We start from the raw sequence: 14308 nt of genomic DNA on the forward strand, positions 1-14308 counted from the left end.
CAGCTGAGCTTACAGGCACATGCCACCATGCCCAGCTAATTTTTGTATTTTTAGTAGAGACGGGGTTTCACCATGTTGGTCAGGATGGTCTCGAACTCCTGACCTCAGGCAATCCACTACCTCGGTCTCCCAAAGTGCTGGGATTACAGGTGAGAACCACTGTGCCCGGCCCAATTTAATTGTTTTCTAAGCCTGCACTACCTCATCTATTAAGCAGCTATAAAGTAGACATCTCAATTAACTGGAATCCAAAAAGCAGGCACTTAATTTATTAAAAATTTCCCCTAATAGGACAGATGCCAAAAATACAATCTTATAAAAAGGATTTTTTAAAAAAAATCTCAACTTCAGGAGTATGTTCTGGGACTACGTCAAATTTCCTAACTATACCACTATTCAAACAAACAGATGACATGCTAATCAAACAACATGATAATCAAACAACAATGTTGCATGATAATCAAACAACAATGATTTACTTATAGGCATTACCCTTTAATGAGGCAAGAAAATAAAATGTATTTAGGAAGATGTATAAGATCTGAAACACAAATCAGTTGATAGCTGACTTCTTAACTAATAAAAGGTCATTAAACATCTAATCCTTACACATTATAATTAACTATTAATTAATAACTTAATTATAATTAATTAACTATAACTTACTCTTGGCCTCTAAAAAAGATTTATCGTAACTACCATGTAACAATATATATTACAGTTATATTAAACAGCAATATTTTTTAACCCTGTTGACTACTTTAGGAGTCTAAATCACATCGACATCTTAAATTTTCCATCAGACTGCAAAACTATCCCACTAAAAACTATGTTTTAAGTATTTATATGAATACAAGTAAAAAAAACAAAATTCAGAGTCAAATGGGTATAATATAAAAGCAGACTGTGGAGCCAAACTGCCTGAGTTCATACACTGGCTCAAGCACTTTACAGTTGTGTGATCCTAGGCAAACTATTTAATCTCTCTGTGCTTCATTTCTTCATCTATAAACTAATGGGGATAGTAAGTGCACCTGTCTCATAGAGTGATAATGACAAAGTGAGTTATTAGGATCGCTTAAAAGCTGGCAGACTGGAAGTGCCTAATAAAACGTTAGCTAACTGTTATTATTATTTTGAATATTTTAAATTATTCTCAATGAATAAGAGATTGACATATTTCTCCTTTTATAGCCATTAAAGTCAGGATTTAAAATACAGTCCTACCTTGCTATACCAGTTGAGACAAGGTTGTACTACATCAGGATCATCAATGCCACTAAGTTCAACATACCAGATGCTAAAGTTAAAGCTGGGTCCCCAGGACAAGAGTGGAACTTTAAGAAGAAGAAACAAAAAGAAGAAGAAAAATATTAACACAGTTCAAATAAAACTTTAGCAAAGTAAAAGCACTATTCAACCTTATAAGGATTCATTGAACAAATTTTCTGGGCATCTTTTATATGACTAGCATGGTGCTAAGGCTACAACAGTAAAACGAAACAGATGACCCATGCCAACATAAGATTTCCTTAGTTAATAAAAACACTGTAAGATAAATTTAAAAATGTTCATATGTCTACCCCCAAATAAATGCCACCAGAATTAGATGATTTAACAGGTAAATTTTACCAAATGTACAATCAGCAAAAAATTACTTCAGAATTTAACCTACATCAGAACACTGAAAGAGACTGAAAGTTCAATTATTTATCAGTGGCATAACCCTGAAATCCAAATCAGAAGAAAAAAGACTTAAGGCCAATTGCAGCTATGAATATATATTTAAATACAAATTAAAAGGAGAAAAGTTGCAAAAAAAATTCAATTAGATTTTCATTGTAACCAGATAGATCTCACTCCAGGAATGGAAAGATGATAGTTCAATAAATAATAGGAGCTGTATTAACATAATGTACCACGTTAACAAAATAAAAGAAAAAACACATTTGATAACTTTAATACATTATTATTTTTAAACCCTCAATGTATAAGCAATATAAGGCAATAAAAAATTTCCTTACCTACATTTTTTTAAAAAGCATCAAAAACCTTAAAAATTAAACCTAATGGGAAAATACTAAGTATTCAAGTCAGAACAAGACAAACAAGTCCAATATCTCTACTATTCGACACTAATCAGAGGTCTCAGCCAGCGCAATAAGGAAACAAACAAACAAACAAATTAAGAAAAACGAATTGTAATTTAAAGATGACCTGTCTACCTAAAAAAATTCAAGAGAGCCAGGAGCAGTAGCTCACACCTGTAATCCCAGCACTTTGGGAGGCTGAGGCAGGAGATCACTTGAGGCCAGGAATTCAAAACCAGCCTGGCCAACACAGTGAAACTCCGTCTCTACTAAAAATAGAAAAAATTAGCCAGGCATGGTGGCATGCGCCTATAATCCCAGCTACTCGGGAGGCTGTGGAAAGAGAATCGCTTGAACCCAGGAGGCAGAGGGTGCAGTGAGCTGCCATTGCACCACTGCACTCCAGCCTGGGCAACAGAGTAAGACTGTCTCAATGTAAAAAAAACAAAAAAAAAAAAAAAAAAAACATATATATATATATATGTTTATATATATATGTTTTATATATATATATATTTTCAATTGAAAAACTTTTTATTTGTAAACAAGGTAAACACACAAAAATAAACTTTTCCTATACCTACAATAACCAATTAGAAAATATAACTCAAAATTAAGTCCTATTTATAATGGCAAAAAGCTGAAAATATCTCAGAATAAACTTAAAATACACAATATTTATAAGAAAATATAAAATTGTAGTGAATAATTGAATACATGAAAGAACATACTATGTTCCTATATAGGAAAACTCAACGTTGTAAATGTGTAGTTTTCTCCAATTAATTATAAATTTAACATCATGTCAATCAAAATCCCAATGGTCTTTCCGGAGGTCCCATGTAGTCAAAACTATTTTTTTTTTTTAGTAACAACACTAGTTATTTTTCAAAATAACTATTTTTCAAAATAACATAATAAACAGTTTTCTAGCCTTTTAATAATAGCACCATTGCACTAATGGCACAAAAGCAATGGTGTATAAAATTTCTGGCACCTGGGTACCAAACTAATGGCACCAAACAGTACTAGTAGTGCTCAGTAAGTACAAATTGCACTGTACTCCTCACCACCATACACTGGCAATAAAAATAAATAAATAAATATAAAATAAAAAAAAATTTTACCGATGGCATGGAAAATTTTATTAAACTCCCATCATTAAGTACACATCTTTTTAATATCCTGTGTGACAAAATGAGAATTGCATATAAAGCATTTTTGTTGTATACCAAAGCACAATGGTTATCTCAAGGAAAGGACCTGTACAATTATTCAAGTTGTTAGTTTAAAAACCAATTTATTTTTCATGGGTTGCCATTTTATTCTTGAAAGAAAAACAGACAACCTATGATTGTTTAGATTTGGGTATTTGCCAAACATTTACATGTCATTTCAAGGAAAATAATTAATGATATTTGCTGTCAAGGATAAAAACCAAACTTTCAAGAGAAAAATTAGAATTTTGGAAGATAAGTATCCACCACTGTGAACTTAACTGATTCCCAACGCTTAGATTTTTTAAAATAAGATTACTTGTGATATTAATAAACGTGATTTTTAAAATATTATATAATGAAGTGTTTCAACATTTGGGAGATCTGTATCATTCAGGTTATTTTCTAAATAACCAATGAATGTTACAAAATCACACCTGGCTAAAAAGTCCAAGATAGACCAGTGAATTTTAATGTAGCAATAGATTCACTGATGCAGTTTCAGAATCAATAATGCAACTATCTTTAAGAAACTAACACTTGTAGAGTTTTGATGAAGCATCAAAATAGAATATCCAGAATAGCTGATACCAGGCTTAATGATTTCCAATATCCGACTGAATAAGGAAGACATATGGGGTACGATACTTTTATGTATTTTTGTCATCTAAAACAGGGGTCCCAAACGCCCAGGCCCAAACCTGTACAGGTCCATGGCCTGTTAGGAACCCGGCCACACAGCAGGAGGTGAGCAGCGGATGAGGGAGCATTACCGCCTGGGCTCTGCCTCCTGTCAGATCAACACTGGCATTAGATTCTCAAAGGAGTGCAAACTCTACTGTGAACTGCACATGCAAGGGATCTAGGTTGCACACTCCTTATGAGAATCGAATGCTTGATGATCTGAGGTGGAAAAGTTTCATCCCAAAACCATCTCTCTGCCACACCCTGCCCCTACTTCTGGATCCATAAAAAAATTGTCTTCCACAAAACTGGTTGCTGGTGTCAAAAAGGTTGGGGACCGCTGATATAAAGGAAGCTGTGTGAATAAGAACACAGGCAGTAGCAACCAGTCATGAGAATGTATGAAGTACTGCTGGGATATTTAATATGCCTTTGTTTATGTATGTAAACCACACACATTTCAAAAAGTTTTAACAACAAATATTATCATTATTGTTTTAGTGTTTATTTCTTTATGCAGCAGTGTCATTTAAAAGTTTATCTAGTAAATCACATAGCAATAACCATCAAGTAGTATAAGAGTCAGAATAAAATATGATTCTAAACTCAAAAAGCACCAAGAATATAGTCTATATATGTCACCAGACATAAAATATTAGAGATTTCCAGGTCCAAGTCTCATTAAGAATTCATTTATTGGTCCTGGTGCAGTGGCTCGCGTCTGTAATCCCAACACTTTGGGAGGCGGAAGCAAGAGGATCACTTGAGCCCAGGAGTTCAAGACCATCCTGGAAACATACTGAGACCCTATCTCTACAAAAAAAATTAAAAATCAGCTGGGCATGATAGTATGTGCCTGTAGTCCTGGCTACTCGGGAGGCCAGATGGAAGGATCACTTGAGCCCAGGAGTTCAGTGTTACAGTGAGCTATGACCACACTACTAAATTCTAGCCTGGGTAACAGAGAAAGACACTGTCTCTTAAAAAGCAAAACAAAACAAAAACCTTTTAAAACATTTGCAGTGAAATTTATTCTGTTACCCAATGGTTCAACAGAAATATTTCTAGAATAAAATTAGTTATAATTTTTAATACCTTTAAAGAATACCTTTAGAGGAAGGAGGTAAATCATGAAGTTATCTCACCAAAGGGCATCATATATTACAGATGAATAAACAATATAATTAATTTTCAAGACTAAAAGAGAATGTAAAAAATGAGCAGAATCATGTCCACTCACTTCAAATGCCAGTGATTTTTGATATCATTAACAATACTAATAATGCATATAGAATACTATAAGAAATCTAAAAGTGAATTAAAGCTCCAGGCACATGTTTTTGTTCCCTAATAAAAGATGCCTCCCTCATCAAATAAAAGAACTAGAAACTCCTAATACATATCCCAAGGCTAGCAGTTTGTTTTCTAGGATTCAGCTTTTCCCCACAGGACAATCAGACATGAATATAATCAACATCCCTGTGTGTCACCTTTTTTCATAAAAAGGCCAGCCTGGGCAACACAGCAAGACTCAGTTTCTAGAAAAAAATTGTTTTTAAAATTAGCCAGGTGTGGTGGTGTGCTACTAGGGAGGCTGAGGTGGGAACATGGCTTGAGCCCAGGAGCTGGAGGTTGCAGTGAGCTCTAATTGTGCCACCTGAGCAACACGGCAAGCCCCTGCCACTGCTCACACCCGTAATCCCAGCACTTTGGGAGGCCAAGGCGGGCGGATCACCTCAGGTCGGGAGTTCAAGACCAGTATGACCAACATGGAGAAACTCTGTCTCTACTAAAAATACAAAATTAGCCGGGCATGGTGGCGCATGCCTGTAATTCCGGCTACTTGGGAGGCTGAGGCAGGAGAATTGCTTGAACATGGGAGGTAGTAGGTTGCCATGAGCCGAGACCGTGCCATTGCACTCCAGCCTAGACAACAAGAGCGAAACTCTATCTCAAAAAAAAAAAAAAAAAAAAGAGGTTCTGAGAGATCCTAAAAATTCAAGATTAACTATTCTGAAATAGTGCATCTACTATTCTACTACAGATTTAATGACATAAGTATACTTAGCACAGTAACTGGCACATACTAAGTGTTCAATAATTGTTAGCTGTTATCTATTATTATTATATTAATTTTCCTCTTAATAGTACACTTCCAAAATGTCACTTTTCCACATGCTCTCCTAAAGGGCTTCCTGGACTTAATACTCAGACTTCATGCTCAGAATTCACGCTACATCCAGCCAGAGCAAAAGCCGCTCTCTGAAGTCTCCACAATCATCCAGGCTGCAGCTGACTCCTTTACAAAAATCCACATCCCTCCATTTACCAAAAACCAAGACTCCCCCTGAATCCTTCCAAGACCCTGTACCTCCTTTTGCCCTCACCTACCCCTGATTTCCTCATACAGCTGTTATTGTGACTATGAATCCAAATGTAAACCCTTCGAGCCATCTGTAACCAATACCCTCATCCCATTCTACTTTATGTTTACTTTCCTCTGATCTAGTCTCCTGCTGAGGTTTCCCTTTCCAAACTTTAACTTGTCCTTGGGAATCCAGTCTCCCAATTAATAACTCACCTCTGTTACTAAATTTTTCTTTTACCTCTAGGTCTTATCTAAAACCAAGCTTCTTTCTAAGGCCAACTCTCCTTCTACACTAATTCCCATCATAGTCCCTAAAATACTACATGTTAAGAAGGCATGTAAACACAAGCTTTAAAAATATAAGTATAAAAATGCACAAAAGAGATATCCAAAATGAAATCATTTCTTCCATAAATGCTCTCTTAAATTAAAACCCCAGATCCACAAACTAGAACAGAACTCAAGAAAATATCCAATATAGCTACCTATCCTACCATTAGACAGAAAAAGCATTAACATCCTCATTTTATACAAAAAGTAACTTAAGAAAGTAAAATTTACCTGAAGGAAGGCAGTCCAATGATATCAGTTCAGCTTTGCTGGTACTCTGAATTACCCACAACAGATCTTAAAACTTAACCCCTGCCACACAGTAGAAATGTGGGCTATTTTCCTTGTTAACAATTTATGACCAAACTTACTTCAATTTGCTTTAAGCAAAACTTAAATGAATAAGCTATATTCATTATAAATGAAAATTATTATAGTTACATGTCAATAAACAACTTGGAGATGATCTGCCATTGTGTTAGCCTTGCTTCTATTCTCCTCCATTACTGTGAATAATTGAAGGCTGACTAAATTTAGAAATTGTGCCGTATAGGCATTAACTTGTTTTTTAAATACAGCAAGATCTTTCAAACATGTCACTATAGAACACAGATGTAAAATACTCAAAGGCTTTTTTTCTTTTAAGTCAAATTCTAACAATTTACCTGAACCAAATAAACGTCTGTGCTAAATTACCACCAAGAGAGAGCTATACATCATTCAGGTCCTCTACTGGAATAACTTTTGAAGAAAATATGACAAACTACAACTACTGACCTAACATATGGCCTTTTAGTTCCATATTTCTTTATATTACTTAAAACAAAAAGTTCTTAAGAGAATGTTGGGAAAGGGTTGGGAAGCAGATACTGCTGACTGGTATTAACATCTTTTAGAGAAAAGTAAGACATACTAAGTTATCTATATATTAATATTCTAAATAGAAAATGGGCTAATAAGTGTCTACTATTATTTGGAAAGCTCCAATTAACATTTTGCCAAATACCATAAAACTAACCCTAGATCAAGTAAAAGACATCATTATGCCCTATAATTAAAAAGGTGATGGGAGAAATGGGTGGCTGTTGATGAAAGGGTAAAAAGTTTCAGTCAAACAGGAAGAATAAGTTCTACTGTAGAACTTATCTACTGTTCTACATCTAGAATGAGATCTACTGCACAGCATGGTGACTACAGTAATAACAACTGAAAATTGCTCAGAGAGTAGATCTTAAATGTTCTCACCACAAAAAAATCTTAAGTATGTGAGGTGAGGGATATGTTAATTAGCTCGATTCAATAATTTCACAATGTATTCATACGTCAAAACATCACATTGTAAACCATAAATATATATATAATTATTTGTCAATTATACCTTAGTAAAGCTGGGGGGAAATTTTTTAAGTGCACATATTCAACTACTCAGCAAAAAAGAAAAGAAAGGGGAAAAAAGGCTGACAGAGCTAGAAAAGATTCCCATTTCCACTTCTTGTATACTTGAAATATAAAATCATAAAATTGTTAAAGCTATGCAAAGGTCTTTAGGAACTGCTAAATCTAAATACTGATGAAAACATTACTCACTACAAAAGAAGGAAATAACCAAAAGTTAAATTTATTTTTAAAATTTGCTTGCTCATAAATTCTTATAAGAAAATAGAATATAGGTTTTTATTTATAAGTATTTATTATAACAGAAATTATAATACTACTAAGTGACATATTAGAATCCAACTGTTCCAAAAACAGTTTCTGTATATAAGCAGTCTTTCTTAAGACCTCAAATATTCTTTTGCCCAACAGAACTATCTGAGTCACAAAACAAAACGGCAGCTACTCTTGACAGATTGGCAAACAATGACTCTGTTTGTTCCAAAAGAGTAATTATTCTCCCAAATCAAAATGTGGAATCTGGCTTTTATTATTATTCTTCAAAGTATCTAATTCACTTTAATCCCCATATTAATATAATATTCTCAAAAGTATGCAATATGGTTATAAATTAGAAGATTTGTTTTTTTTTTTTTTTTTTGAGATGGAGTCTCGCTCTGTCTCCCAGGTTGGAGCGCAGTGGCGTGATCTCGGCTCACTGCGAGCTCTGCCTAATGGGTTCACGCCATTCTCCCGCCTCAGCTCCCCAAGTAGCTGGGACTATAGGCGCCCATGCCCAGCTAATTTTTTTTTGTATTTTTAGTAGAGATGGGGTTTCACCGTGTTAGCCAGGATTTAAGTCCTCAACTTCCCTACCTTCTAAATAATAAATTCTAAAGGAAACAAAATCACCTGAAAAATACTCATTTTGAGGATGCATTATAAATACTTTTTTAAGCTAAAATACTTGCTAAAGAAATACATGCCTTAAGGTAATATTTTTCAAACAGTGATTTATAACCTATCAATGGGTTATTAAATAAATTTAATGGGTCTGACCAGCATTTAACTAAAAAAAAATAAATAAAATAAAAGAACATAACAGATAATAACCATAACATACTGCCTTAAGGATTTTATCAGTATTTGGTTTTAGAATACTATTGTTTTAGTATAAGTGATAAACCTTCCATAAAATTAAGGCAATCAAATCACTAGATCCCATAAAATCTAAGAAAACTTTCAAATGAGAAAACATATGGAAAAGATTCCACTTGAAATAACTGCCATTTAGTAATGAATTTATATAAAGCAGAAGTCAGCAAACTTCTCCTGTAAAGGGCCAAAGAGTAAATTTAGTGGGCTCTGTGGACTATGTGGTCTCTTGCAACTACTCAAGTCTACTTCTGTAGCACAAAAGCAGACACAGACAATACGTAAACAAACCAGTGCAGCAATGTTCCCATAAAATTGTATTTAAAAAAACGAGGGGCCTGCACGATTTGGTCTATGGGCTATAGTTTGCTAACTAATGATACCAAGAATTTGTTTCTATTCCCAAATGCTAAAACCTTACCTATTTTAATGAATCGACAAGGAAACATCTGTTCGTCAATTTTATGCTTCAAGGTGAATGTTTCTTTGTTATAATCATTCTTTAAGCCACTGTAGGAAAAAAAAAAAATAAGGCTGTTAAATCTGACTTCATAATTTAGTAAATGTACTAGAACACGAACTAATGCATACTCAGGTTTTAAGTTCAAACTAATGCTCAAAATATTATGACCAAGACAACATAAACAAGTAGTTAAACATGGGCATATAGGTCAAAACTAGCACATTCAAATCAACAGCATTATAACTGGATTCTCTGAATTACATGAGAATTAATGAAAAATGTTCAGTATTATAAAGAATATAGCTACAGTGCTTAAAAATGTGTGACAGGGCCTAGTGTCCTGAATGGATAACTGAATATAACAAAATTTTCAAATGGTAAGAAGGAAATTAAAAAACAATTCACAGTCAAATCCAACAACTTAAACAAAACCACATATTAGAATTCGCCGAAGAATTTAGTTATTTAATTTTGAGATGCCAATGTTTCCTTTATAGTTCAAAAAATTTTCAAAGCCAGCCTTACTCTGTTTAATAGCATCTGCTTTATCCTAAATAAAAATAAATGCATATCACCTCTCTACTTAAACAACTAGGACTGACACAAGGATTTATGGGAAAGTCACTCACCCTCAGGTTGCTATTATATTTCCTGAAATACTTTCATGACTGAAATCAAATACAGTACAGAGTATTTGCTTATATAAAATATTATGTTAATGGGCCATACCATATCACAAATACATTCTTTGTTTTTTTTTTTGAGACAGAGTCTTGCTGTGTTGCCCCGGCTGGAGTGCAGCGGCGTGATCTCGGCTCACTGCAACCTCCGACTCCCAGGTTCAAGCGATTCTCCTGCCTCAGCCTCCCAAGTAGATGGGATTACAGTTGCCCACTACCATGCCCAGCTAATTTTTGTATTTTTATTAGAGACAGGGTTTCACTATGTTGGCCAGGCTGGTCTTGAACTCCTGACCTTGTGATCCGCCTGCCTCAGCCTCCCAAAGTACTGGGATTACAGGCGTGAGCCACTGTGCCCAGCCATCACAAATATATTCTAAATTTCCATGGTTTCATTTGTCCATTCTATTAGCTATCTGATTTTTCATTTGCTGGGCAGCAAATTAACACATTCATTCCTGGTTGTCTAATATTATTAAAACTCAAATTTACTGAGCTCCTTCCAAGTGACAGGCATGCATCTTTCAATTTATAAAACATTCCTCTTTTTAGTCTCTAACTTACAGTAAACCACTGCTTCTGGATTAAGGCAATTAATCTTAGCCTTTTGCAAAGAGCCTGTATTTTTTTACAGCAAAGATTATAGCAAAAAAAATTATTAAAGCTGAAAATATTTCTGAAGTCATTAACAGCTCAAAAATACAATTAAAAAAGGAAGAAACAAAAAAGTTTGATTCTTCTTTGGTAAAAATATTAACTAGGGTCTGTTGGTTTAAAAAAAAGAAAGAAAGAAAGAAAGCTAACTCAACCCACAGTATTAAACTAAGGCATTAGGAATAGAAGAGAAGGAATACTCTTTTCTCCTTTGAAAGAAAAATCAAACCATGCAGATTAGCTACAAAGAGACTAAGACTACATTTTGTTTAGAAGACAGCTCTCTTCCCCATAACCATAACTCACCTGGACAACAGCTCTGTCATATTCTCTTCATTCATGCCACCAAAGACTTTAAATTTCTTCAAATTGCAAACATGAGTTTTCTCATATTTTCCAAATGTGATATTCTGAACTATAGCAGGCCTTTCGAGTTTTAGAATCAAGTACTAAAAACAGAAACAACCAAATTTTATCCTCTTCTGTTTAAAACAAATGTTAGACAACTTTAAAACTATTGCCAGTTAACAGGAGAATGTATAAGGTTCATCCTTGTCCATCCTGTACTAGCAGATTTTTTTTTTAAGTTATTGAATAGTACATAACAGCCTTTAAAGGTTATCCCACCAGAACCACTTTTCACTCCAGTAGATCCCCAAAACTACATTATCCCCAACACTGCAGGTGAAGGGGGAAAAAAAGAACTAGTGAGATAACTTCTAATCAAAGAATGGTATTCAATAAAAGATATAACCAGACTATGCAAAACCAAATAAAACAAGATTAGAATACAAAAATAGCAATTACATATTCCTATGGACTCTACTTCAATAACTAAATCAACGTTTCAAAGCAGCACTAAAATTTTTAGATCTAGAAGCAAAGATTTACTAATCAACCCTGCCAAGTTTACAAATTTAAAACCCACATCTATTCTAGATATGTCTAATGTAGCTCGTTTTCCTACTGCACATTGGATAAAATGGGATCAATTAAATAGAGAACAATTTACATCATGCAGACAGTTCCCTATTATAAAAATTAAGAGGAAAATCACCACTGCTTGAACACATGCTGGAAAAAGCTATTCAGAAAAACAATTCAGATGTTTTGTTGGAGAGACGTCATGCTTCATGATATTGGATGATAAAGGTGGTAAGAATAAACTTGCTGGTCCTGCTGCCTCTTATCACACACAAAAATTAACTCAAAATGGATAAAAACTGATCCAACATCAATCCTTTAGGACTGAAGACCTGGCCGGGTGCAGTGGCTCACACCTGTAATCCCAGCACTTTGGGAAGCCAAGGGGGGGGGGGGGGGGTGGATCACAAGATCAGGGGTTCGAGACCAGCCTGGCCAACATGGTGAAACCCCGTCTCTACTAAAAATACAAAAATTAGCTGGGCATGGTGGCAGGTGCCTATAATCCCAGCTACTCAGGAGGCTGAGGCAGGAGAATTGCCTGAACCACAGAGGCGGAGGTTGCCGTGAGCCAAGATCACGCCACTTCATTCCAGCTTGGATGACAGAACAAGACTCCAGCTCGGAAAAAAAGAAAGAAAGAAAAAAAAAAAAAAGACTGAAGACCTAAATATAAGAGCTAAAAATTTAAACATCTTAGACAAAAACTACAGGCAAATCTTCATGACTTTGGATTTGGCAATGGATTCTTAGATATGACAGCAAAAGTACAAACAAAATAAAATAAATTGGATTTCATCAAAACTAAAACTTTAGTATCAAAGGATACTATCAAGAAAGTGAAAAGACACCCTATAGAATGGGAGAAAATATTTGCAAATCATGTATCTGATAAGAGTCTGGTATCTGGAATATATTAAAAATGCCCTTACAATTTAACAACAAAAAGACAAACAACCCAACTTAAAAATAGATAAAGGACCTGAATAGCCCTTTCTCCAAAGAAAGTAAACAAATGGCCAACAGGCACATGAAAAGATGCTTAACATCATTAGTCACCAGGAAAATGTAAATCAAAACCACAAAATACGATTTCACATCCACTAGGATAGCAATAATAATAATAATTTAAAAATGCAAAACAATAAGTGTTGACAAAGCTGTAAAGAAACTGGAACTCTCATGCATTGCTGGGAGGAATGTAAAATGGTAGATATACTGTGGAAAATCATTTGGCAGTGCCTCAAAAAGTTAAACAGAATTACCACATGACCAAGAGCGTCCACTCCTAGGTATAAACCCAAATGAAGTGGAAAAAAAAAAGAAGGTATACACATAAACAGTTGTACATGAATGTTCACAGGGATACTGTTCACAGTAGCCAAACGGTGGAAGCAACCCAGATACAAAAGGTATCTGACTTACCCAGAACAAGTATATGCATAGAGGCATAAAGCAGATTAGTGGTTGTGAAAAGCTGGGCTGAGATCGAAAGGGAGATACTCCTTACCGAAGTTTCTTTGTGGACAATGAAAATATTTTGGAACTAGATGGAGGTGATAGTTGCTCAATTCTGTAAATGCACTAATTGTCACTGAATTATACACTTTAAAATGGCTAACTTTATATTATGTGTGAATTTTACCTCAATAAAAAAAGAATTAAGTTGGTGGTGACAAGAATGGTAATGAAAATAACCCTAATATTTTGTGAGCACTAACTTCTTATTTGGCACACTGCTGAGACTTTTACATGCAATAGCTCACTCACAGTAGTAGTGGGAGGAATATATGAACACAGGTTACTCTCTTCATCCTCATTTTACAGATGAAGAAATACAGTTATACAGTTAATAAATGACAGAGTTGAGATCAAAAATCAGTCATCTGCTTCTGGCTTACACTGTTGGTTGGCTGACCCAACTTCCATTCCCACCCTATTTCTTCCTAGATACCCTCCAGGCAAGGGTAGACATATGACAAAGGTCAATGAGATGCAAGCAGCAACTTGTAATGGGTTAATTTTTGCTTTCTGAAACAAATGCTACCTCTTCTTCTGCCTCTTTGCTATATGAACAGTTACAACTGCAACAATCACTGTGCAACCATGAAGAGAAATGGCCAAGAGAATCTTAAAGATAACAAACATTAGTGAGCCACTCAACTCTCATCAGCAGCAGCCTACCTCCAGTTTTACTTTTTCATTCACAGCCACTTTAACCTGTATAAATTCCAGCCATATTAACTGTACATATTTTAGTACGTTTCTCCACAAGATACAGACTTAAAGAATATTCATGATAGTTACATACCAGAAAAAAATAACAGTAGCTCCTTAATATAATGGCATCAAAAAATCCTGTCATTGTT

General features: G+C 34.7%; 1 protein-coding gene across 5 annotated transcripts in view; it reads right to left on the minus strand.

The window, feature by feature from the left end:
* The window catches only part of LOC105471375 (muskelin 1), a 380915-nt gene that overhangs the window by 95944 nt on the left and 270663 nt on the right, over positions 1-14308 (minus strand). For 4 of the 5 annotated variants that reach the window (XR_981107.3, XM_011723823.2, XM_071093953.1 and 1 more), the window contains 3 exons: positions 11322-11464; positions 9640-9728; positions 1228-1337 (listed from right to left, as the gene is read on the minus strand). Coding sequence is in view for 3 of the 5 variants with exons in the window: in XM_011723823.2 (XP_011722125.1) it covers positions 1228-1337; positions 9640-9728; positions 11322-11464 (342 nt within the window). In the remaining 2 variants the exon portion in view is untranslated. Of the gene's footprint in view, positions 1-1227; positions 1338-9639; positions 9729-11321; positions 11465-14308 lie in introns of those variants that run through there. The other variant, XM_024789599.2, reaches the window with a different exon arrangement.

This window comes from Macaca nemestrina, chromosome 4 (genome assembly GCF_043159975.1).
Source record: "Macaca nemestrina isolate mMacNem1 chromosome 4, mMacNem.hap1, whole genome shotgun sequence".
Classification (NCBI taxonomy): domain Eukaryota; kingdom Metazoa; phylum Chordata; class Mammalia; order Primates; family Cercopithecidae; genus Macaca; species Macaca nemestrina.